The sequence below is a fragment of the Musca domestica genome, unplaced genomic scaffold, assembly GCF_030504385.1.
Source record: "Musca domestica strain aabys unplaced genomic scaffold, Musca_domestica.polishedcontigs.V.1.1 1, whole genome shotgun sequence".
Taxonomy (NCBI): Eukaryota; Metazoa; Arthropoda; class Insecta; order Diptera; family Muscidae; genus Musca; species Musca domestica.
This window is the reverse complement of record NW_026712114.1, coordinates 42,932,017-42,959,813: the sequence shown is the minus strand read 5'-3', so window position 1 is coordinate 42,959,813 and position 27,797 is coordinate 42,932,017. Positions and strand designations below refer to the sequence as shown.

Below are 27,797 nucleotides of genomic sequence, written 5' to 3'. Positions count from 1 at the left end.
TGTTTCGTGTTTTTCTTGGGAAGTCAATATCAAAATAACAATAAAAATTGAAAGATTTACAAGTGTTCCAAGTGTGTTGTGTTTACGGCGTATTCCATCCAAAATACGGGTAGTGATCTAGTAAAATAAAACATTGTGTTGTGTTTCTCTTCCACTGGATCAAAAAGTCCAGACCGAAAGTAAAATCTACAATTTAATAACAAACAAGTTCTTGACACAAATATGTCCACAAATAGATCGCTTTTGTTGCGTCAAGAAAGCGCAGATTCATCGGCAGCTAATGTATTGCCCAGTTCTCCGTCGTTGTCCTCGTTAAATCGTTTACGCGATACATTCCGTCGTACGGAAAGTTTGTCCTCTCAACTAAGTGCTATGGTATCAAATGCTGCTTCAGCTGCCTCCGGTGCTGTTTTGGGTCAGTATCAGGCGGCAACTGGTGGTGGTGCAGCATCGGAAGCATCTTCCGCCTCCACATCACAAGTCTCAAGTCCTGTCAAACGAAAAAAGCCCGGTGAGTGAATTCCAATTTATTTCCCCGAGTATCTATCTATGGGCATTGTCTTGCTGTTAGGAGGGGTGGGTATTGTGAGTTATTTATAATAAATAATTATTCTAAATATTCGAGTGTGTCTGTTTGTTATTGTGATAAGGCGCAAATGTGGATCAAAGTATTTTACACATGAAGGCCATTTGGAAAATGCGTGTTTAAAAATTATGAATATCAATTTTAAATTTAAGTGGAAATTATAGTTTGGGTTCGTTTACAAATGTGCTTTGGCGTTTATTTTATTTAAGATATAAAGTATGTTTACACAATCTTTCTTATAAAAAACTTAAGTTACCGTATCCTTTAACCTAATATTACACATAAAATAATGTTCTGATATAATTGACATTCTATTTGCATCAAGTTGTGAGTTGTTTAAAAAAAAAATAAACATATCGATTTTCGCGCCAAAAATTTCAAAAATACCATGAATCAATCGCTTATTGGATCCGAAGTGACAACAATAAAATCTTCATCTAAATAGCTTCCTCAGTTTCTGTTTCTAATGGATGTCATGACTGCAGCTTGTAAAAGAAAATAATTCTACAACATTCAATTTATCTACGTATATTGAAATATTTTAAGGAAAGTGAAAAAACGCCATTCCATAGAAATTGACTATATTGCCATATAACAACAGGCCAATAACACTTTATAGCGAAAAATTTTGCGATGAAATTTTAGAAAAATTGAAAAACATGCAAGAAATATATGTTTCTCTTGCGAATTCCTTCTCTTATCATCATACAGCAGGAGCTGGTTGAGGCTAGTTAGGGATTGGCTTTGGCAAATTTGCAAACGATTTCTGAGAAGATCGTTAGAGTTTCTATTGTAATTCTCATAAAATAGAAAAATATTTTCCAGTTCTCTTCAAAGTTCGTACATTACAATATTTGTCCTAATATTAGATTAAGTATAAAGATTAAACGTAATAGCTTATTGATGGTGTAACAGCCTCATCAATCAATCGACTTTAAACCTCCTCGAGCTAATTCATTAGCCACTTCATTCCATACTATATTGCTATGTCCTGGAACCCAACAAAGCTTTATGAGTCCTCGTGTTTAAAGGAGTCAAGAGTGACGCTCGATTTAATGACACTTTACTTAATAGCTTTGAGGGCCACTTGACTATTGGGAATATAGCCATTGGTCGTGTTATGCTATTGCAGAGTTCTTTTGCCATTTCCTAAGCTTTCTTCATTGCACAAATTTGCAATTGTCATTAAGCTTATATGAGCGTTTAATGATTGGGTTAGGGCAGAATATGAGCGTTTAATGATTGGGTTAGGGCAGAATACACCAGTGCCGGAGCCTTCATCCATCTTGAAGCCGTCTATATATATGGCTAGACCGTCCATCTGACTAATTGGTATGTCCGTAATCTCAGCGCATTCCTTGTTGCTTGAAGTTGAGCCAAAATATTCAGAGGAAGTTCTCTTGAGAGCTCCGGTTGTCAGTAAACACCCGGTTAATTTGGACACGAATGCCCTGCATTCGATAGCAGACCACTAGACAAGGCACCCAGGTAGTGACATACATGCTTCCAGTGTACGACTCGTGGTCTAAGCACCAGCTCTTCCATATGGGGTTCCTACATGAATAGATTACGATGAGGCAGGTTTTACTACGATCCTTGATGTCCTTGTTCTAGTTTAAAAGCTGGCCCAGGATTGTACCGAGGTATTTGGTGCACGTAGAGAGATTAAGTGTAACTCTATCCAGTATTGGTAGCGAAAATTGGTCTATTTTGCGTTTTTTCATTTGAATTTCTGAATTCTGCAAAATGTTGGTCTCGTTTTTCATCCATAATACAGGGTGAGATAAAAAGGCTGCAACAAAGTCAATAGCCATACGTTTAATTTTTTTTTTAATTTTATTGAATGAAAGCAAAAAATTTTGAAAATAGCATCAAATTTTGGAATAAGTTAAGATTTGTCGGAATTGGTCACCTTTGGCACGAATTATGGCCTTTAAACTGCCAATGAAACCGTCGCATGTTGCCCAAATCTTGCTCTGCGGTATTTTGACCCATTTCCAGCGAAGCCTTTTCTTGAGGTGATCGACACCTTGGTATTTTTTAGTGCCAACTTTGCTTTCCAAAATACTTCAGACACAATAGTCCAACGGATTGGTATCCAGAGATTTTGGTAGCCATTGTGCGCTGAAAATGAAGCGATGAACCTCATTTTGTAACCATTCTTGGGTGGCGCGTGCTGAGTCCTGTTGGAATGTCAAAGGTCGGCGGCCAAAATGTTTGCGTACCCAAGGCTTTAATACCCCCTCCAGAATATTTTCGCGATAATATTCGACATTTATTCTGATGCCACGGTCGACTAATACGAGTGGAGAGCGGCCATCGGCTATTATGGCGGCCCACACCATAACCATGGCCGGCGCTTGAGTTCTGATGGCCAACCGAAGGAAGTCATTTTCAGCTGACCTTTTTGGCAAGTAAACACGATCATTTTGTTTGTTTACAAACTGCGGGACAGCGAATGTTTCCTCATCGGAGAAAACCAAATTCAGCAGTTCACCACTTTCGGCCAAGCGAAGTAACTCTTTAGCTCTCTTGAGTCTATTCTCTTTCAGTTGCGGTGTAAGTTCTTGCACTTTTTGAAATTTCAATGGCTTTACTCCCGAGTTCATTTTTCAATATTTGCCGAATGGAATATTGCGATATGTTCAGCTCACGAGCCATTTTTCGGCCACTGCGACGCGGCTTTTGATCAAGTCGCTTATTAACTTTTGGAACCATTTCTGCTTATGTTGCTGTTTTTTCCGCCCATTTCCTTGACGTTGGGCTACGCTACCAGTATCACGGTAACGAGCGATGGTACCAATATAAAGAAATCACACTATCACGATTGAATTCAATAACGAATAACTTTTTTTCTGGAAAATACTCTCCAAAATGCTTTTGTACGCTTGTAAACAATGTAATGAGCTGTCACTGCAATAATTTTAACAGCTGTCGGAGTGGCTTAGAAATTACTGCTGGTCTCAAGTTGGTTGTAGTTTTTTCATATCACCCTGTATTGTCGTAGTTGGTATTATTCCCTCTAAGTATTGGCTTTGAGGGACAATCAGACGGTTCAAAATTCTCCAAGTTCACTGCGTTGTACACAGTAGCAAATTTTGGGTTTTTTTTTTTTTTGGAGAGCCGTCAATATCGATGTCCGATTTTTCCCATTTCCCTTCAATTATGCCAATAAATGCTTTGTTGTTCAAGAAATCAAAGTGGATATGTTGGAACGGCATCCATTTCGAGTCTGACCTTTTGCCTGTCTGTCTGACGGCTGGTAAACTCGACGACTCCCAAGGGTATAACTGATTTCACCTTTTATACCCTCTCACATATTCTAATATTCTGTTCATCTATACATATCTCTGTATGCATAGTATTAATAATAAAAATGTAAACTTATATTATACATTTGGCAAACTTAAGATCTATTATCCACTCCTTTTATAAATTCAAGTTATGTCATTAACATCTAGTTTCGAAACCTACTGTTATTTTATATCCTGTTATCTAAAATTTAACACTGCCACCCACCACTATTGCCAGATGTTTTCAAAGTGACAATACGATGTGCTTCAAAATCAACCCCTTTTAACTGCTACCAAAAGTGGTTGAAGCAACAGCACTCACAAACATTTGACAATTAACCTGCTGCATCAAAAACAAACACCCCCACAAATGTCAAAGTAAACGATTAAAACGACAACCAAAGAACCATTGCCAAACCATTCCACCACCATCCACTGAATTAAAATACCAGAGTCGTATTTAAACGAATAAAAGAAATGTCAATTCTACTTCGCAAAAGCCCGATGTATGAATACGATGGAATAGAAATAATGAGTACATTCAGCAGCAGCAAATAGTCCTCGTCTAAGAAGTGGTGGTTACATATTTTGGTGAAAAAAAGCAAAAAAAAAAAAATAAATAAAATTATTATTTAGTACAAGTTACACAAAAAAAGAAGCAGTGGAATATTCAAAGGCAATCTAAGCGAAACAAATGTTTTTATGTTTGTTACTTTAAGTTTGGTGTTTGTGTTGCAAATTTTCATCATTCCAAAAAGTTGCATATTTTCAATTAGCAAAAATTGAATGCCTAAAATTATACCACAATAAAGAAAACATTTTCCAAGAAGAAATTTGATTTGGTGGAGAAAAGGTAATGGAAAAGCAATCACATCTGTTATGGTAAAGTTGCACAGCAATTAATTCGATTTTTCCCAAATGTGTGCGACCACAAAATGACATCAATTCTCTATTTTATTACCTTTCAACCGTGCTCCTCCAACCATGTTTTTGCTTCTCTATTTTTAGCCCAAAACAAAAGAAAAACTAAATAAAAAGCAAGACGAAGCAGAAGTTTCAAGAACAAGTACCTAAATAGTACAATACCACCCCAGAATCCTCAATCAGCGATATTTTTAAAACGCAAAAACGGACAACTGATACTCAGATCAGTCAAATTAAAATTGGCTCATTAAATTGGACCACAGTGAAACTGAATTGCGAAGCAACAAAAAATATACGAAAAGCAAGTTAAAGCTGTGAATATGCGTGCGTTGATCGAGGATACAAAGAAACTGAGTGTGAATAATAATAATAACAACAACAATAATAGCAACAGCAGCACCAGTACCAGTGGTGGTGGTATTGTCAAGACTACAACAACAGGAAACAACAGTAGAACTAACAGGACATCTGGAACGGCAACTGCAAGAAACAATCTTAGTGGTGCCAGCAAGACAAATCAAACGCAATTGAAACAAAAGCAACAACTTCAACAGCAGCAGCAACAAAGTGCAGCAACCAAGACATCCTTTACTAATAAAGCTATGCAACAACAACAAAAACAGCAACAAACGACAATAACAAATACGAGTACCAACAGTAATACAAAAACCACAAATTGCCCTCCCCCAGCTGGGGTGAAACTACGTGCAAAACAGCAACCACAAAAGCAACAACAGCAGCAGAAACAGCAACAACAACAACAGAATCAGAAAAGCGATAATCATCACAACAACAATTCGTCATCATCAGCTGCAGTTGTGGCCACAGGAAAAGTTGATACCTCATCTTCGTCACCTGGCAAAGCCCTATCTAAGCCACCCTCTCATGGCACAACCACAAGCGAAGAAATTTCTGGTGGTGTCCAAGACACCATTTATTTATGCAACTTTCGGGTATCCGTCGATGGTGAATGGCTATGCCTAAAAGAGTTGCAAGACATTGACAGCACTCCAGCACCCATCAGTGCTTCGTCGGGTGTAATTTCTGGCAGTGGTGGTGGTGGTGGTAGCAACCGCAATTCTCAGTACTTGCAAAAGAATAAACGCTACTCGGCCGGTGATCGTCACTCCTATGCCGGCAGTGGCAGCGGTGGCCCTTTCGAGGATAATGGTATATTTGCTTTACACAATTTTATAGCTGGTCGTCGTCTGTTTGTCGATGAGCAAGAGCACGCTTTTAGAACAAATATGCTTATGGCACCACATGCACGTGAAAGTGGTTTTGTTGGTGTTTTCGGTGGTGGTGGTGGCAACGGTGCTTCAAATGAATGGTCAAATCTTTGTAGGTTGCTTTTTATGATATTTATTTGAAATTTAGCAAAAATTGTTGAAACTAACAGCGTACTTCTTTTTTTTGTTAAAATTTGGCCATTATTTTTCTTGTTTTGGGTTTTAATTTTTGTTATTTATTTTCTTGAGTATTTTTAGAGGGCAATTGTGAAGGGTCATGAAGAGGATAGTATGCAATTGTTCAAAACAAGGTCCCACATATGGCTCATTGGTTTATATAATTTAGCACCCCCGCTTTAAAGTAAAGGACTATATTGCTAGGAGTATTCTTGTGGCGGGATGCAGCAATGTTTCTCTATGGCATGACTGGATACCATGTTCGAATTTAGAGTAGACAAGTTTAGGAAGTTAAGGGGTAAGAAGTATGTAGACGAAGAAAATTGTACGTTCTAGAAATTCCTAGTTTAAATCAGGTCTTTGTCTCTCCTCTCCTTCTCAGCCTTCTTAATAGTAATTTAAGATGTTTTCTTCTATGAGATTTGATTTTGATTGTTATCATAACCTCCACCACAGTATGGAGGGTATATTAAGTTTGTCATTCTGTTTGTAATTCCTCGAAGTATACATTTTAGACCCCACAAAGTATGTATATTCCTAATAAGCATAAACGTCGGTTGATAAAATTTTACTCAGAGAGAAAATTTCTAATATAGATACACGTCCCCGTAATACCCCCACATTTCGCTACCTCCCTATATTTGTTATTTTCATGATTTAAGCTCCATTTTTAACGGAAAGTTGGTTTAAAAGTTAGGTTTGCAGTTCGTATTAGGTACCATCTTCTCTGACAGAAAATTTTTAAAGAAATGGTATAAAAGTTGGTATTAAAAGTTCGCAATAGGCACATTTACAAAAGTGTTACTTCCAAAAGTTCGGCCCAATGGAACTGTCTTTTATTGTCTTGTTCCGGTTTGAAGTATTTTATAGGTTTCTGAGACATTTTCCAACCAAATTAGTTGTAACTTGCGTTTCTGGTTTTCAGAGTGCATAAGTCCGTCGCATAAAACATTTCCAAATATAATTATAGCTGTATTTCCTGATTTTTGGAATTTCGAAGGATGCAGGATGCAGGATGTACTTTTGCACTTTAGAAGATGTTTAATTCCGATTCACGTAAGTGAAGACGATAGAGAGGCCGTGGGGCCTGAACTCATATGAAATATTTTTTTACTTAAAGTTGAAAATTATTGCAGAACTTTGTTCTTTTTTGATAGAAAGTTTTAAACATTTTAACAAATAAATATATCAACAAATAAATTAAGAGTATAAAAATGTGTAAAATCATCATGCTTTTCCCAAACAAAAGATATTTTTCCAAATTCTAGACCGATGAAAATGTCGTTTCCCAACTAGATTTACTCTGAAAGTATAAAGAAACCCCTGGTTATAAAATATTTTCCGTTTTTTGATATTACATTTGTACATTACTCTTTGATAGATCTTTGGTCTTTCCCGCCTCTTTCCTTTTTTCCGATTTGCCAGAATTTTTAGTCACAGCCGACGTTGTGGGTTTTTCATTAATTCGCACAGCTTTCGGAGGAATTTTCAATAGATTTGCTGTATCTTCAACATCAGAAGAAGAATAATTTAAAGACATTGTCTCGATGATAGCTGGACCAGATGGTTTTGTTCGAAAACATTTTGTTGGTATTTGACACGATAACGAAGACGACGTCGAACCTGTACTATTTGGTACATTCGTATATTTGGATTTTCTATGATGATTATTGTTGCGCATTGATTGTGATAGCGATTTGCTGCTATAACCAGGTACAACAGATTTCGATTGGGCATTAAGTAATTCAGTTTCTTCATCATTGTTGTGAATGGAAGATTTTCTCTTTGGATCACCGTAGCCGCGCAGTCGTACTTCTTTTGTGGTTTTTTGCTTCCTTCTTAATTTGAGGCAACAAACGACAGCTACTGAAATTAGAGCCACAAGCGGTATGGCTATGACAATGGCAATCACATATGGGGGATATTCCAACCAAGTGAAATTGAATTTATCCTTGGAATTATTGGGAGTATCTCGTGTGGTGTTTAGTTGCTCTAACTGGTTTGAGGAAACGTTTGTTATTTCCTTAACATTCCCTTTCTCTGCTTTGGGCATTTCACTTGGTTTTTGCTTGGTAGTATCTATCTCCTCTTCCAAGTAGTCGGTATAATCCCCATTATAATGATCATAGATCTCCTGTGGCCACATTTTTGGATGATAACTCTCTTGATGTTTGGATTTCTTGAGAATATCTAAGAATTCCTTGGACTTTCTTTCACGGCCACTCATATAACTTTTCTTTTGTCTTATTTCCATTGGTACAGAATTTTCGCCTCGCTCATCATAGTCTTCATAATGATGATATTTTTCAGTTTTATAATTCTTCGTCCTGGGATATCTCCTTATCGATTCTAAAATCCTTAGAATTCCACCCAAACCGGGATAAAACACTTCATCGGATAAATGAATTTGTATATTTTCCAAAACCCACTGCTTCAATTCACGATTGTAAAAACGTGGTGATATCCCTACATGACGATAACATTTTCGAAGAGTTGTATAAAACTCCACCACGATATAAGGCGATTCGGAAGATTTCAAATCATAAATACGTTTTCTTCTAAACGGTAGCCATATGTTTCCCAGATGTCCCCTTTCATCGTCTCCTTGTAATTTAGGTAACGCCACAATCATTTTATCATTTTCTAAACCTTGATTTTCAGATAGTTGCAAATGCTCACAAGATGATTGACAATCATTTTGGTAGATTTTTAATGGTTCAACGTTCACAACTTCCAATTCATTTAAGACCTCATCCATTGGCTCCTGCCAGCCATTACCATTGGTATTGAGAACATTCTTACATTGTTCATGTAAGGTTAGAATATTTTGAACAGATTTTAAACTTGACAAACCAGCATAGTAGGAATATTTTGCCACAGGAACTAAATAGAAATTTAAATATCCGCCAAGAGTGTCGAAAAATACTTTCTCGGATATATTGTTAGAATCTTCTGAATCCATTGTTGTTATCAGTTGATGACAGGTGTGAAAATAATCCATTAAAATCATTAGCATTTCATCTGTTAGAAGAGCTTTTGGCAGTTCCTTGGGTATGAGATTCTAAAAAAGAAAATGATAGGTTTTTGTTAGGACTTTTCAGGAGTGAAAATTCTATTTCCACGGATAGAGAAACGTGAATTGGTCTTTTTCGTACATTGTGTTTTTGAAGTGCTTTTTTTAACAAACCAATTGATAACTTCAGTATTCAATAATTTACAATGTTAGGATTCGAATATATGTGTCAGATGTTGATATGTCTGGGAAGCAACATAGAAGTTTGCAAATACGATCCTGAACAGCCAATTTCACCAATGTTTCTTGGTTTCCTTTAGTATTCAATTAATTAAATAAACCAGTAAGGAAAAGGGGCCGACTATATGATACCTTACACAACATTTAGTAGAGCTCCAGTTACAATTGAATTTATTTAAAGTAGTAGTATAGTTTGCTATAGAGATCATGATATAACTTTGAGAAGGATTATATTAAAAAAGTATGTATCGGAGCCGCATTGCACAAAATGGAAACGTACGTCCTGCAATTCCCTCCATTTGTGCTGATTTTAGCCATTATTTGCATAATAAACCTGAAATCGGATTTAAGAGCTATATGTGGAAGCTATATCCAAATTGGAACCGATCTCGATAGAATTTGACGAAGATATTTCCGAGCTCTATAAGATATCTGGTACCAAATATTACTGTTGTCGAATGTACAAATGCGAGGGACTTAAACAACAAATCGGATGAAACATATATTGGACCGATTTTCTCTGAATTTGATGTACTTGCTTCTAGACTGACTTTTGGAGAGATATTGGCCATTTGGTGCACAATTAAACCGAAATCGGTTGAAAATATATATGGGAGCAATATCCAAATCCGAACCGATCTTGATAGAGAGGTATTTCCGAGCTCTATAAGATATCGGGTACAAAATATCATTGCTGTCGAATGCATATTATGAATGTGAGGGACTTAAATACTAAATCGGATGAAATATATATACGGGAGCTACAGCTATATCTGAACCGATTTTCAAAATTTGAAGTACTTACTTCTAAACTGAATTCGGTAAGTCATGCCAAAATTCAGGTAATTTGGACTGATATTAGCCATTTGGTGCACAAGTAACCCGAAATCGGTTGAAGATATATGTGGGAATTATATCCAAATCTGAACCGATCTCGATAAAATTTGGCAGAGGTATGCCTGGGCTGTATCTGTTATCTGGTACCAAATATCATTGTTGACGAATGCATATTACGAATGTGAGGGCCTTAAACACCAAATCGGATGAAACATATATATGGATACGATTTTCTCCAAATTTGATGAACTTGCTTCCAAACTGAATTCGGTCGGATGTGCCAAAATTCAAGTCATTTGGATTTATATTGACCATTTGGTGCACAATTAACCCGAAATCGGTTGAAGATATATATGGAAGCTATGTCTAAATCTGATCCGATTATCACCAATTTAAATAGGGTTCGCCCTTGGGCCAAACAAATGTTGTTTGCAAAATTTCATCTCAATCGGATAATAAATGCGACCTACCTTTTTATTCACAAGAATACTTGGACGGACGGACGGACTGGCATGCATAAATCGACTCAGAAAGTGATTCTACGAATATCCTCAAAAGTAACTATGGGTCTATCTCGCTTCCTTCTCCATGTTACCAATAAATGCATAAAGAAATAATACCCTTACCAGTATGTGGTGTAGGGTATAAAAACAAAAACAAGTGTGGAGGATATATTAAGTTTTAATTGCGAACTGTCCATTTGAAACCCACAAAATATATATACATACTTGATCGGCATAAAATTTAACCGTGACCGTCCGATATCTTTGGAAATCACTTTAGCTTCCGAACGAAATAAAGTAGATTGATATAATTTTATTCAGAGGTATATAAGGTGCGCTGACTTTATGTAGGCCAAGATTTGGTATTTCGTTTCATTGGTATTTCCATGATTTAAAAAAAAAAAAACATTTTTCAACGGAATTATTTTAAAGTTGGTGTTTAGTGTTCCATATTCTCTGATAGAAAAGTATCTACACAGGTTTACGTTTTCACACGGCCCCCATATAACTATACCTCCCAATATTCTGTATTTTGATGATTTGTATCACATTTTTCAATGCAATTTTCTTAAATTTCGTATTTGGAGTTCGCAATGTGTATCACTTTCTATGACAGAAAATTTCTTATACGTCTTCGTGTAGCCTCCATATTACGGTACCTTTCAATATTAGGTATTTTGATGATTTTATTTAGTCAGATTGTTCAAGGGAATTGTTTGAAATTCCGTCTTTAGATTTCGTTATGAGTTTTGTCTCCTATGGCATAACATTGTTCGTATATTGTAAGGCTTTCCTATATCTATCATATTATTGTACGTCTCGACATCCTGTATATTTATGACACATTTCTTAATTGATTTTTTAGCTGTATCTCCGATATACGGTAATTTGACCTTAGCCAAGTTTCTTTAGAGAATTTTTTTGTAATTCCATATTTATGGTTCGTAAATACCACCTGTGTAAAAACATAGTCAATATAGGGGTAGTTTTTTTTAGTAGTAGTTCTCTGTCAGAAACGACGACTTGTAAAATTTATCATGCTCAAAATGTCTACACACAAGACTTAAAATATCTTCAATGCACATACGATTTTAGAATTATTACAAATTACAAACTTACCTGAAAATCTCTGCGAATTATCAGCATTTGTATATCCTCAGCAGAGAAGCATTTTTTTGGAGAGTTCCCAAGTAGATTTGATCCCAGGAAATCTTCTATTTCCAAATCTTCCATTACTCGACAGTTTTTATCTTCCTTATGGTTCATGCCGGAATTGATTACTCTTTCAAATTGATTGTGATTTTCATTTAAACCATTATCTTGTTTTGCAGCTTCGTTATTTTTCTTTGCATTGTTCTCATTTAAATCAAAATTGTCATTCCACTGTGCATAGGGATTTTCATAAACGTTTCGATTAAATGCATTATTGTCTTCGTATTTAGGAAAAATGCCTCTATTCTTCTTGGGAGTTATAGGTTTGCTAATTTCTCTTTGACTGTTATAAAAATCTCTTGCAGAATTATCATCGAGTTGCCGATTCGAATTATTGCCAACACCATCATTTTTATGTATATATTGCTCTAAATGTTGTTTTTGTTCTCTGCGGTTATTACGAAATCCTTCAGTAGACAAAGCAGCTGCTGAAAAATAATCATCCTGCCTATTTTCTTCTTTATTATCCTGCTCTTTAGGTTTTGTAACAATTTGTATATCTGCCGCCTCCTTGCCATTAACATTGTTATTATGCACAGCATTCTCGTATTTAAATCCATCTAACAAATCAATTTTATCACCATAATTCACAGGATATTTATTTTCATTATTGTAATTCTCGTCCTTGCTAATAATGTACTTATCATTTGCTCTACCCGAAATTTTCAAAAGGTCCCGTTGCATTTCTTTATTTAATGCCGTTTGCACTTTAAATTCATCACCAAAATCTGTATCGCTTTCGGCAGCAGCTCCATTTTGAATAATTGGCTTTTCATTTTCCACAGTTTTGACATTCCAGTCGTAGAGATCGGAACAAGAGGAAGCTATTGTCATAAATATTAATGTACATTTGAAAATATTTTTCATAATTTAATTTTTTTCCAATTCTGTGTGTGTTTCCAAGAAAATATTATTTTTATTTTTCTGTTTTGACTTTTTCTAATTTCATTTGCAACGAAGAAGAAGAATAATATGAATTTTGAATGGTTGTAAATTAATGGGAGGGGTATATTTTTAGGGAAATATTGTCATCAGTTCCTTAAGGGAAAGCAAGACGAACTTTTACGTTGATTTAAAATTGGGGGGTTCGAAATGTAATTCTTAGTTTTGAAGATAGCAAACATTGGACAAACGGAAAGGAAGCACTATTAATAATTGGTCTGTTCTAGAACTCTGAGAATTTTAAAGTGTTTACTACGATGACGGATTTTCCCTTTATGATATCGAAGAAAATTACAAAACTAGTAGATTCTTGGAACAGAACAAATATTATTTTTTATACCCTCCACCATAGTATGGAGGGTATATTAAATTTGTCTTTTCGTTTGTAACATCTCGAAATATACATTTTATACATTTGGTATTGGTATTGGACCATGTAGGTCCACGTCTTCGTATAGCCCCGATATAACGGTACCTCCCGATATGCGGTATTTTGATGATTTTAGCGAAATTATTTACCAGAATTGTTTCAAATTTGGTATTTGAAGTTCGTAATGGGTAATACAGTCTAAGACAGAAAATGGGCCATGTAGGTACACGTTTTCGTATAGCCCCCATATAACGTTACCTCCCGATATTCGGTATTTTTATGTTTTTAGAGACATTATGTACCGGAATTTGTATTGGTATTGGGCCATGTAGGTCCACGTCTTCGTATAGCCCCGATATAACGGTACCTCCCGATATGCGGTATTTTGATGATTTTAGCGAAATTATTTACCAGAATTGTTTCAAATTTGGTATTTGAAGTTCGTAATGGGTAATACAGTCTAAGACAGAAAATGGGCCATGTAGGTACACGTTTTCGTATAGCCACCATATAACGTTACCTCCCGATATTCGGTATTTTTATGTTTTTAGAGACATTATGTACCGGAATTTGTATTGGTATTGGGCCATTTAGGTCCACGTCTTCGTATAGCCCCGATATAACGGTACCTCCCGATATGCGATGATATGATGATTTTAGCGAAATTATTTACCAGAATTGTTTCAAATTTGGTATTTGAAGTTCGTAATGGGTAATACAGTCTAAGACAGAAAATGGGCCATGTAGGTACACGTTTTCGTATAGCCCCGATATAACGGTACCTCCCGATATGCGGTATTTTGATGATTTTAGCGAAATTATTTACCAGAATTGTTTCAAATTTGGTATTTGAAGTTCGTAATGGGTAATACAGTCTAAGACAGAAAATGGGCCATGTAGGTACACGTTTTCGTATAGCCCCCATATAACGTTACCTCCCGATATTCGGTATTTTTATGTTTTTAGAGACATTATGTACCGGAATTGCTTCATATTTGGTATTCGAAGTTCGTAATGGGTACTACAGCCTATGACAGAAAATTGTCTGTGCAGTTCAACGTCTTCGTATATCACCCATATAACGGTCCCCCCGGTATTTTTAGTGTCGGAATTTTCTAAGAATGCTTTTTCAATCGAAGGTCTTTGTTAAAAAAAGTGTCTTTTTATAGAAGACTTGGTGGTCTTCTCATTTAGAAGAGGTAATTTTTCTGAGTTTTCCAAGTGTTTTTTTGCTTTTGCTTTTTTTTGGGAAGTTTTCCAATAAATTTGTTTGAAAAAAATTGGTAACGTTACGTTATAATCCTCACTACTCTCAAAAATCGATTCGATATAGGGTTATTCCTGATTTGTCTTGCATTTCCAAGGGAACTGATCTTCGTATCTGTTCTATTCAAAGCATTTTTACTCATTATCCATTTTGCCATCTCTTGTGAACAATTGGTATTTTCAGCACGCGATCCAGCCGAAATCGAGCGCAGTAATTTGGTAAATATCTGTAAATTGGTAGTCAAAGAATTGCTAGAACAATCGGTGCGTTATGGTCGTATGTTGGACTCGGATCATTTGCCATTGCAACATTTTTTCATTGTTATTGAACATGTACTGGGTCATGGGTTGCGAACAAAAAAGGTATAAAAAATAAGAAGAAAAAATATTTCAGAGTACTACCCTAACATAAATACAACATCAACAATTATAGGGTTTATTGGGTCCACGCAAAGAATTGTGGGATCTGTTGCAGTGCGTCGAAACGTATTGTCCCGAGGCCCAAGATATAACGGCTAGTGTGCGCGACTTACCCACCGTTCGCACTCACATCGGTCGTGCCCGGGCCTGGTTGCGTATAGCGTTAATGCAAAAAAAGTTGGCCGATTATTTGCAGGCTCTGATCGAGCATCGTGAGGATGCCCTTTATGATTACTATGAACCACATGCTTTAATGATGAGCGATGAGGTACGGTAACGCTTTTACTATGGATTTTTATTGTTGCCTGATAAATACCTCTATTTCAGATTGTTATAATTATGGGCATTTTGGTGGGCTTAAACGTCATCGATTGCAATCTTTGCGTTAAAGAAGAGGATTTAGATTCTCAACAAGGTGTCATTGATTTCTCATTGTATCTTCGTTCAAGTTCTCGCAATAATGACATTGAAGAAGAAAATCAACAACAGCAACAACAACAACAAACAAATATGGACGCCAATGGTCAGGGTAACATGATTGCGGTTTTAGATCAAAAGAATTATATTGAGGAACTAAATCGTCATTTAAAGTGAGTGTCATTTATATTTTCGCCAGAGAGGGGATGGAGAGAGAAAAAAAGAGTGGAGTATGTAAAAGGACCAACGATATTTGAAAAAAGATGGAAGGCCTTCTGCAGGTATTCTACACATAGAAGAGTTTCTAAGGGTCCTCTATATTAAGAAACGCTTCTGTGTGTGTTTTCTACACATAGAAGAGCTTCTGTGGGTGTTCTGCACAGAGAAGAGCTTTTGCCGATCTTCTATACATAGAAGAGCTTCTGTGGGTCCTCTATATATAATAGACCTTCTGTGGGTCTTCTATACATTGAAGAGTTTCCGTTTATTTTCTGTACATAGAAGGACTTCTGTGGGTCTTCTACACAAAAAATGACTTTTGTGGGTCCTCCATATATAGAAGAGTTTCAGTGGGTCTTCTACATAAAGAAGAGCTTCTGTGAGTTATATATACATACAAGAGGATTACTACCGCGAGAAAAAAAAAAAACTGTGTGTTCTCTATTTTTCTATGCCACGCGAATAAAAGCGAGTCAGAGTAAATTCCTCTCGATCATAATCTACAACTACCGACATTAAAATCAGTTTACTACACACGATCACATAAATTAGCAAAAAATTAATTCTTTTTTTTTACTCTCAGAGTAAACACCATTTCGAGCATTTTGACTCCCATTCTTATTTTTCAGTCAGCGCTCTCACATGAAACAAAAGAGTGGAGAGTAGACTTTGCTAAAACTCCTTCTCTTTTAGAACTCCCGCTCGCGAGTAAAACATACTCACCACTCGCGATTAAAACAAGCAAATCTGGATGTAGGACCATCTTCTGTTGGTCTTCCGTACAAAAAAGACTTCTTTACACTTGATGCCCTAAAAATAGAAGGCATCTGTAGGACTATATATCTTTTATAGAAAAAATTTTATAGAAAATTGGCCTTGGTCCTATACATAATATACCATTTTTATCTAGTTTATGTATCCTAGTCCCTTCGCCTCCCTCTCTCTACCTCTCTTTGGTTTCAAATTTAAAAACTTAAATCAAAATAAAAATTCAAATCCATGCAGCGCAACGGTGGCAAATTTGCAGGCCAAAGTTGAATCTTTGACCACCACAAATGCTTTGATGAAAGAGGATTTGGCTATAGCCCGAAACAGTTTGTTAGCATTACAAGCCGAAAATCAGGCTATGAGGCAAAATTCTATTGCAAGTATGTTACTGAATATTATACCCTTTATTAACAAAAGAAATATTATCATTAAAAAATCCCAAAATTCTCTAAGATGTCGGACCCCCATCTCTTAATTCCAATCAAAGTGACAACAGCTCCAACAATTCCAAAGATAATGACAAAAATGCTGTTGAATCACTAAAAACCGAATTGGACAAGGAAAAGAAGAAAACCATGGAACTGGAGAAAGAATTGAAATTACAAATAGCTTTAAAGGCTGAATCCGATATGGCCATGAAACTCTTGGAAAAGGATATACATGAGAAGCAGGATACCATTGTATCTCTGCGACTGCAGCTGGATGAAATCAAACAAATAAATTTGGAAATGTATCGTAAATTACAGGTTGGTAAACATTCCAAAATTAAAATACTAACTAACTAAACAATGGCAATGAAGTGGTGACGAGGCAAATTGAAAACACTCGCTAGTTCTCTGCCCCGCTCAACATTGTTAAGTAAGCATGCGATGCATTCGATTCATTCTCATCAATCAGAACCATCATCAAATCATAATCATCAAACGAACATCGACGAAAAAAGAAAAAAAAAAAAAAACAAAAAGAGAAACATTACTTATTAACCCCGCTCATTATTTATTTCGAAATTAATTTTTGTTTTTAATTATTCTTGTGTTCAAATTCAATTTGAATTTGTAATTATGGCTTACAGAATTTTTGTTTCAAACTGGCAGCTACATTTATAAGTTTTCTCTTTGTAAAACTCCTCCTCAACTATTTCATATCCTCCATCCATCATCATATTTTGATAAATAAATTGAATCAAAACAAACATTACCTAACCAACAATACTCCCACTGCTCCTGTCGTTGGACGCTGAAACAGGAATGTGAAGATGAACTCACGCAAAAGGGCGAAATGGTAGCTCGTCTGCAAAACAAAGCCTCGCAAATTGGCAACATTCTACAATCGCTAGAAAAGAAATACGAAAGCAAAATGGACACCTCAATGATGGGCTCGTCGTCGTCGGCAACGGGAAATCCAGCGGAAAAATCACCCACCAGTCGCCGGCAACAGAATCTACAAATCTTCGAAGCATTAACCAAAAAACATAAACAAGACATTGGACCACCTATGAAACGTTTACATTTGAAAATGGATGGTATACCGCCATTTAATCCTAACAATTATCGTAAATCCCCCTCGGCCACATCCGAGAAATTCCATGAATCTATACCGGAAGTAAAGACTCCAATGTCAGCTAAATCGCTTAAGCTGTGCATGGATGAGGGTACCGACAATGGCACAGTGGCTGAAAATAATGTGCATAATAAAAATTCAGATTCAGAAATGCTAACGGCAGCTTCATTGCCCAATAACAGCACCGCGACTGCAGCGATAAGTGAATTTTATGAATCTGAAGAAAAGAAGGCGACACCAACTCCTCCTCCACCAGCAACTGCTGTTAATTAAGGAAAATTATTTGTATCTCTCCCTCTGTTTATCTTCTTTTAGAAGTTGAAAATTTTGTTAGATTATAAAAAATTTTATTGCATTTAGTATTTATTATATTTATAATAGAAATTGAAATGTATTGGTATATTTTATTTAAAGATTTTCCATATTACTATTGTTTTCGAATTGTAAACATTAATTTTTAAGATGAAAAGGGGATTAAAATTCGCTAATTTTATAACTTTGTAATTATCTTAAATATGCAAGAGTGAGTTCAATACGCATGTAACGTCAATCTACACATCATGTAAGAGTCATACATAAAGTGAACTTTTCTACATTTTATATTTAGTATTTGTAAAACATACTTTTGAGCTGTTCCTCCGACAATTTTTAAACCTCAAAGGATCGTTATATTATAAAAGCTAATACTACACAATAGTATGTAATATATGTACACTTAAATTATATATTGAATAAATTGATTTATGCTGTACTTTAAATAGTTTCTTCTTAGTATAAAAATTCTGAAAAGAACCTAAAAGTATGCAATAAAAATGCTAGATATAAACGTGGAATAAGTAACGTTACATATGACTCCAACATAATGTGTAAACTAAACTATTTATTAAGAATTGCAAAATATCGCTCGTTTATATCCTGTACCCCACATAGTACGGACAGTTTTTCTTTACGACGTAGCTGGTCGTGACGTTTTTTAGGGTATTGAAAATGGGGTATATCGGTCTACGCTTTCGCACTTTACAATGGAATTGTTTGGCATTTGAAGTTCTTAATGGTTACCAACCTACCAGGCAGAAACTGCTCTATATAGATCCACGTATTCGTATTATCCCCATATTACGTTGCTTCCGCGATATTCGGTGTGGTTGTATTTCCTCCCCGTTATTCGGGGAGTTAAATTTTTCTCCGGAAATTGTTTCAAAATTTATTCTTGGATTTTGTAATTAACACTACCATCAGTTTCTACTCGAGAGTTAAACATATTCACGAGAGGGAGTGCTTGAAGAGTAGGCGTCAAAATCAAACGCTATATTTTTCCATTTTTTTTAAATTTTATTGAAATTTATTCAAACGGCCAATGAAACCGTCACACGCTGCCCGAATCTCGCTCTGCGGTTTTTTTTGCCCATTCCCTGCAAAGCGCTTGCTTGAGGTGATCAACACTTTGGTATATTTTAGTGCCAACCTTGCTTTCCAAAATACTACAGACACAATAGTCCAACGGATTGGTATCCGGAGATTTTGGTGGCCATTGTGCGCTGGAAATAAAGCGAGGAATCTCATTTTGTAACCATTCTTGGGTGGCGCGTGCTGACTGGGATGGTGATGGAATGTCTTGTTGGAATGTCCAAGGTCGCGGGCAAATTGATTGCGTGCCCAGGGCTTTAATACACCCTCCAGGGTATTTTCGCTATAATATCCGGCATTTATTCTGATGCCACGGTCGATTAATACGAGCGGAGAGCGACCATCGGCTGTTATGGCGGTCCACACCATCACCATGGCCGGCGCTTGAGTTCTGGTGGTCAACCGAAGGTGCACATTTTCAGCTGACCTCTTTGTCAAGTAAACACGATCATTTTGTTTGTTTACAAACTGCTGGGCAACAAATGCAGTCTGAAGTTGGCTGCAGTTTTTCATCTCACTCTGTATTTATTATGTTTTCCGTAGATACATTATTATTTGCTATCGATGGACTTTTATAAGTCGGGATTAATGTTATGCATTCCAGCAAAACGTTGATAGCCTTATGTGCAACTTATTACGAGTAATGACTGCCACATATTCGAGGTATAGTTCCCAGGTGACTTTTGCACAATTTGAGTTAGTTAATACATTTTCAAAGCGTTCTGAATCTTTTTTACTGGCTTATATTTTAACCATTATCTGGTATGTGCAGATAAGGTGCATTAAGCCGATTACAACCCAAGATCTGTTTCACAACTCAATTAAAATACTACCTGTTAAATTATATATAGTCCCCTATGTTATTTTTAGAATAAACCCTTTTAAACCTCTCTCTTAAAGTAGAACTTCTATACTGCTTATCGGGTTTATCATTTATCGTTTCTCTTTGGAACGCACTCTAATCATTGCTAAAATTTAATATTTCTCTTGAGATATTTTAAAAATAAATTTGCTTTATTTTCCTACATTTCATAATATTGTTTTTTTTTGCTGAACTCTAAGCCACACCAAGAAAATTCGTCGGATGAGTAAGTTTAGAAAGGAGAGAACGTTTTGAGAGAAAAAGGGAGTCGAACCAACCTTTTCTTTTTTCAAACTTCTCTACAAAAATCTTATTCTACATCTACTTAATTATGGTATTAAAATTTAATTTCTATAATATTTCTCATTTGAAAAACAAAAATTAATTTGTAAAATATTTCTTAAAATAAAGCAAGACAATTAGATGTATTATAAAGAAAAATATTTAATTTATTATATATAATATATTTATATTATAAACACAAGTAAATTATGCCTTTAAAAAAAAAAACTAAAATGTTATGAAAAAAAAAAAATAAATTATTATATAAATTATATAAACGATAGTATAACAACACTATTTCGAAATATTTTAGGTGCAATTTAAACCTTTTTTGTCTTGAGGTTTATAAAGCATTTCATTGCTAACTCAAAACATTCTATTTTTGCTGTCAAAATTTCTAGTTGATACAACCGGGTTTGAATGAAAATCTGTCTATTTCAACGGAAACCTCTAAACATTTATATTCATTTTAAATGGTTTTTTGGAACAAGATTTCAGTTTTTTTTTGAAAAATTAAATCTTGTATGAATAGAAAACATATATAAATAAGCTCTAAAATATGTATACAGGGTGCGATAAAAAAGCTGCAAAAAAGTCAAACGCCATAATTTTTAATTTTTTTTTCAATTTTATTGAATGAATGCAAAAAAAAAAGTCTGAAATAGCATTACATTTTATAATTAGTTTAGATTTGTTCGAATTCGTCACCTTTGGCACGAATTAAGGCCTTCGGTCAATGAAACCGTCACACGCTGCCCGAATGTTGCTCTGCGATATTTTGGCCCATTCCGGCGAAGCGCTTGCTTGAGGTGATCGACACTTTGGTATTTTTTAGTGCCAACCTTGCTTTCCAAACTACTCCAGACACAATAGTCCAACGGATTGGTATCCGGGGATTTTGGTCCAACGAATGTTTTCTCATCGGAGAAAACCAAATTCGGCAGTTCACCACTTTCGGCCAAGCGAAGCAACTCTTTAGCTCTTTTGAGTTGATATTCTTTCTGTTGCGGTATAAGTTCTTTCACTTTTTGGAATTTCAATGGCTTTACCTCGAGCTCATTTTTCAATATTTGCCGAATGGAATATTGCGATATGTTCGGCTCACGAGCCAATTTTCGGCCACTGCGACGCTGGTTTCGATCAAGTCGCTTCTTTACTTTTCGAACCATTTCTGCTAATGTTGCTGTTTTCTTTCGTCCACTTCCTTGACGTCGGGCTACGCTACCAGTAACGTCACGGTAACGAGCGATGGTACGAGACACAAAAGATTTATTCACATTTAAATGCTGGAGTGCTCTAACGATAGCCACTTGTGGTTTTCCAGCCAAATATAAAGAAATCAGACTATCACGCTTGAATTCTATCACGAATAACTTTTTTTTGGAAAATGCTCACCAAATTGCTTTTGTACGCTTGTAAACAATATGATGAGCTGTCATTTTAACATATGTCGGACGAGTGTCTTAGAAATGACAGCAGTCTGAAGTTGGTTACAGTTTTTTCATCTTACCCTGTATATTGGATTAAAACTATATTTCGTTCGATTAAAAGAAAATCTTCGAAATAATCAATTTTTTTTACTTTCAATATTTGCTCTGGCCTTGAAAAAAATTCAAACTAGTAGATTCTTGCAGGTACTGGAACAGACCAATTTATTTAATTTAAATTTTTTTCAAATTTTCAAAATAATACTCCTCATTTTGAAATAAAGGAATATATAAGATATTGTGAGTTCAAATTCAATACGTTGTCTGTGAGTTTTCTTCTTGGGATTCCGATCCCCAGCAAAGTGAACTTGTTTTAAATTACAACTATAATATTTCGAATAGTAATTCTATACACGAATGGTATGGCTAATGGTATGTGGTACCTAGGACTTGTATCCCATGAAAAAAAAAAGAAATCCTAGATGTTGTAACAAAAAAAAAATAAAAAACGTCAGTCGAAAGAAACTAAAGTAACAATACAAACAAACAAAAGCAAAAAAGAAAAAATAACTTATCGTTAGTAAAATGTTGAGAAAAAAAATATATGTAGAAAATATTGGTCGAACAACTATATATTATGAATACTATATTATCTATCTGTGTTGAAAGATATTATATTGATTATCCAAAAAGTAGATTTTCAACTTAAATTATATTCAATAACAAAAAAAAAAAAAAAGATGAAGATGAAGAGAAGTAACAAAATATTTAGTAACTTAATTATTTTGGTAATTTAAAAAACAAAAACAAGAAAAGTTGAAAACAATAATTAAAGGAAAGCTTTAACTTGTACCATGCTTCAACTAACTTATAAAAATACAAACATAAATGCATACTTATAACCCAACACCCACTCATTTACATATTTACTTCATACATATATATTATTAAACATTAATTAAATGCATAGTATTTAGGTTTGCATTATTTTATTTTTAAATCATTTTCAAACTAGAATCTCAAAAGGTCATATAAAACCCACAACAAATGATGGAGTTGGAATGTTATGAACTATAAACGAATGTTTTTTTTTCTATAACATATATTTTTAGTTAATTAATTTTACTAATTTCTTTACAAAATTTATTAACAACATAACTATAATTTTTAAAAATATCTAATAAAAAGAAAATGTATAAAAAATATCAAGTGTATGATTTCTTTCTTTATATTCGCCAGGAATGTGAGTCATCTCTGAAACACAAGACGGAGGTGTTGAAAAAATTAGAGTCACAAAAAGAGTACATGGCCACAACGATAGCCACATTAGAACAAAAGTAAGTGTTGATGTATTCTTTCTCTGGTTCTGGGTTTTGGTGTTTTGGCTTAACTATTATTTTGGTGACAGTGGGTTAAACCGGGTAGACTCTGCTCTTTCCCAGCACGCTTTAAGTTTTTGTTTTACCGTTGTTGTATTTCTATGTATGTGTATTTTTCCGCATTGGAAACCCCGAATGAGCTAGAATTAAAACTTTTTTTAAGGTTAAAAAAGTTCTTAAAATGGTATTAAACTTCAAAAATGGCATCATTATACCCTACACCACAAGGTGGTCAGGGTATTATGTCTGTGTGCGTTTGTTTGTAACAGGCAAAAGGAAATGAGATAGGTCTAGTTCCTCTTGATGATCTCCATAGAATCACATTCTGAGTCGATTTATGCATGTCCGTCCGTCTGTCCGCCCGTCTGTCCATGTATTTTGTAAACAAAGTACAGGTCGCATTTATTGTCCGATGGAATTTGGGACTTAGGATCGAATTGAGTCTAGAAGCTAGTTCGTCCGATTTGTTGAAATTTGTATTTTGTTGTTGCAATATGGTAAGGCTTAATCCTATCATTGGTGTTTTTATAAAAACAACGTTTGTTTATTAGTGGAGAACGATGTTAATGTTTACCAGGGGGTAGGCACGGAATACCTAGGTTTCGATTCAGTTTCCTTGTTTTTTTTTTGTCTGGGACAAGTCCTATGACATAAAATTTTTTTTATTTTTTGTGTTGCAAAGTGTAATCGTTACATATTTTCGATTCGTATATAAAAGTTGACCAAAAATCGAGTTTTATATCATCTCCGTGTTGGTTTTGGGGTTGGTTGCTTTGGCAGTTCATATTATGATATTCTGCAAATTGTCATCCATTGGCGCCCAAGCGTATTTTACCAAAAAAAAAAGATGTAGATCGGTGATTCTCCTTTTCAGATCCGTCGGAAATTTTTCTTATGCTATTGGCAGAGCTCTGAAATACGAGCTTCATTCTCTACCCGAATTTTACACGAAGTACTCCTGCAAGAAAATAAGAAATGGAGTATGCTCTTAGAACGAGTCCACAGCAACATCAAAACCTATTTGCTACTACACACCCACACTGAAATTACCAAACAAAATCAATTAGAATAATCTACTTCTACAAGGGTACTCATAAACGCTTCTTGTGAAACTCTGCGAGCACTTTAGACATCCTTGACCCACCTGATCATATGATGATTTCGATGGTATTGCAACAAAACACATTACTATGCTGACATGCGGGGAAATTTTTTATCTCCATCTATATGGTCCACTTGTGCCTTGAGGTCGTTTGAGTTAGGTTATTTAGCATTAGTGTGCACTGACTGAAAAAAAGAAAAATACGTTGATGAGCATTGTCGCCAATATACACCAACAAAGCATACGGTAATGTTGTTGGTCTTGAACAAAGAAGAATTCGTCGAATTCCAGGCGTTAAGGTAAGATTTCGACTGTTCTGGGACCTATAGCAGGATTTCTTGACAAATAATGTTGAAGAAAATATTTTAACATGTTTAAAGGAGGCTTTTAACCGTATTTTGAAATAAGGAACGAAAATACCACATTTTCTGACTCGCTGGAAGGTTAAAATCTTAATATTGACAAAGACAATACAGGGTGAGATAAAAAACTGCAACAAGGTCAAACGCCCTAATTTTTACATTTTTTCTTAAATGTTATTGAATGAAAGCTAAAAATTTCGGAAATAGCATCAAATTTTAGAATAAGTTTAGATTTGTTCGAATTGGTCACCTATGGAACGAATTATGGCCTTCAAACGGCCAATGAAATCATCACATGCTGCCCGTGTTGCTCTGCGGTATTTTGGCTCATTCCCGGCGAATCGCTTGCTTGATGCGATCGAAACTTCGATATTTTTTAGTGCCAACCTTGCTTTCCAAAATACTCCAGACACAATAGTCCAACGGATTGTTATCCGGAGATTTTAGTGGCCATTGTGAGCTGGAAATGAAGCGAGGAACCTCATTTTGTAACTTTCTTGGGTGGCGCGTGCTGAGTGCGATTGGAATGTCCAATGTCAGCGGCCAAAATGTTTGCGTGCCCAAGACTTTAATACACTCTCCAGAATATTTTTATATTCGGAATTTATTCTGATGCCACGGTCGATTAATACGAGCGTAGAGCGACCATCGGCTTTTATGACGGCCCACACCATCACCAAGGCCGGCGTTTGAGTTCTGGTAGCCAACCGAAGGTGCACATTTTCAGCTGACCTCTTTGGCAGTAAACACGATAATTTTGTTTGTTTACAAACTGCTGGACAACGAAAGTTTTTTTCATCGGAGAAAACCAAATTCGGCAGCTCACCACTTTCGGCCAAGCGAAGCAACTCTTTAGCTCTTTTGAGTATATTTTTTCGGTTGCGGTGTAAGTTCTTGCACTTTTTGGAATTTCAATGGCTTGACCCGAAGGTCATTTTTCAATATTTGCCGAATGGAATATTGTGATATGTTCAGCTCACGAGCCATTTTTCTCCCTTCTTTACTTTTCGAACCATTTCTGCTGATGTTGCTGTTTTCTTCCGTCCACTTCATTTTTCAATATTTGCCGAATGGAATATTGTGATATGTTCAGCTCACGAGCCATTTTTCTCCCTTCTTTACTTTTCGAACCATTTCTGCTGATGTTGCTGTTTTCTTCCGTCCACTTCCTTGACGTCGGGCTACGCTACCAGTATCACGGTAACAACCGATGGTACGAGACACAAAAGATTTATTCACATTTAAATGCTGGAGTGCTCTAATGATAGGCAATTGTGGTTACCCAGCCAAATATAAAGAAATCACACTATCACTCTTGAATTCCATCACGAATAACTTTTTTTCTGTGAAATTCTCACCAAAATTCTTTTGTACGCTTGTAAACAATATAATGAGCTGTCATTGAAAAATTGTAACAGCTGTCGAACGGGTGGCTTGGAAATGACGGTAGTCTAAAGTTGGTTGCAGTTTTTTCATCTCACCCTGTATACTATGAATATGGTATGGAAAGAAATTGCAAAACTAGTCGATCCTTGTAGATTCCCGAACAGAGCAAATGTGTAAAATAGCCTAAAAAAACACAAAATCCTATATGACAGTAAAACGGTTGGAGATAAAATGGCTCAAATTGGTCGGGTCCGTTAGGATATTGTTATACGGAGTTAAATTTCTGTGTGGAATTGCATTATCCATTGCTTGCAAAAGAGCAGATGTCCATTGAAAATGTATTTAAATACTTAATAAATTAAAATCGAGAGATAAAAGATATGTTAAAAAATTCAAAAATCCATAACTCCAGAATTATATCATATGATTCGTATAACTTTTCTAATAAAAAGTTTTTTTCTTACTGTCTCACGAATAGTTATGCCAAAACCCAAAATTAATTGCTTAAAATATATATTTTCTAATGTAACAGTTTTAATTCAAAAGAAAATATTTTTTTTTTCAAATTCTTCTCTTTTCTCCCATTTCTTTAGATGGAGCAACGATAAAGTAAATTTAGGCGAAATTCTTAAGACTACCTCACAAACGTTATCCACTCAGGTTAGTGCTTCCGAAGAGCGTGCAACACGTGCCGAAAACGAACTAAAGAAAGAACACGAACTCCGAATAGCGTTACAGGAAAACGAATTACAGCTAAAGGAGAAAGTGATAATGCTAGAAACTCAAATTAAGGAACTTAATGCCGAAGTACAATCAACTAGACATGTTAAACCCGAACTAGAAAGACTACGACATCAATGGTCGGAGGCACAAATAACACTCGAAGAATTGGGCATACAGTTAAGTGAATCAAAACTTAAGGTTTCCGAACTGAAGGAGAAGGAAAAATTACAGCAGGATATGTTAAATAATTCCATGTCCTCCTTGGTGAGTGGTGGAAGTGGAGGTGCAGAAGTACAACAGCCTACAACGCCGGGAGCAAGTACTGGCCTGTGGGCTCCCGATTCCATTACTACTCACTGTACTGGTTGTCGAAAAGAATTCAATTTAACACGGCGAAAACATCACTGTCGCAGCTGTGGTGAGATATTTTGTAAAGCCTGTTCCGATCACACACTGCCGTTGCTCAATGAAAATGGTCAGGTGGGAAAGCCGGTTAGAGTATGTCTATCCTGTTTTGCTTCTCACAAATGAATTGTGGACAACCACATGAACAATTCCATAAGGATTGCTACAACAAATGCCGTGTAGTGCTATAGTGTAAAATTTGTATCTTTATAAATATATTTATATCCCTATGTATAACTAGGCCTTTTGTTTCAGTTTCATTGAAAAAGAAGGAAAAGAAAAACTAACAAATTGTGGTTGTCTCTCTCTCTCTCTCTCTTTTCAATATAAGAAATTCTATTGTTTGTACAGTATTTTTTTAATGAAATAATAAGATACAATTTTCGTATTTTTTTTAACGAAAATTTTATACATGCTTTGTAATTGTTGTAAATGTACGTACATTTTAGAAATATATTATTGTATTTATTGTAAAGAAAATTATTA

General features: G+C 35.4%; 1 protein-coding gene across 6 annotated transcripts; it reads left to right on the top strand.

Annotated features, from left to right (window-relative positions):
- LOC131802756 (protein RUFY3-like) lies at positions 1–27,753 on the top strand. Of its 6 annotated transcripts, XM_059123306.1 has the most exons (10): positions 3,843–4,732; positions 4,888–4,945; positions 5,192–5,973; positions 14,777–14,955; positions 15,026–15,280; positions 15,340–15,602; positions 16,654–16,796; positions 16,870–17,162; positions 23,194–23,291; positions 26,777–27,749. In XM_059123306.1, exons 3-10 carry the CDS (start codon positions 5,406–5,408, stop codon positions 27,435–27,437), a joined length of 2,460 nt encoding a protein of 819 aa, XP_058979289.1. In that variant the 5' UTR covers positions 3,843–4,732; positions 4,888–4,945; positions 5,192–5,405; the 3' UTR covers positions 27,438–27,749. The 6 variants fall into 6 exon arrangements, with proteins under 6 accessions (XP_058979290.1, XP_058979287.1, XP_058979285.1 ...); XM_059123302.1 differs by having other exon boundaries at positions 3,838–4,732; positions 4,888–5,973; positions 26,777–27,753; XM_059123307.1 differs by lacking the exons at positions 3,843–4,732; positions 4,888–4,945; positions 5,192–5,973 and adding an exon at positions 1–511 and having other exon boundaries at positions 26,777–27,733.
- The last annotated feature ends 44 nt before the right edge of the window (positions 27,754–27,797 follow it).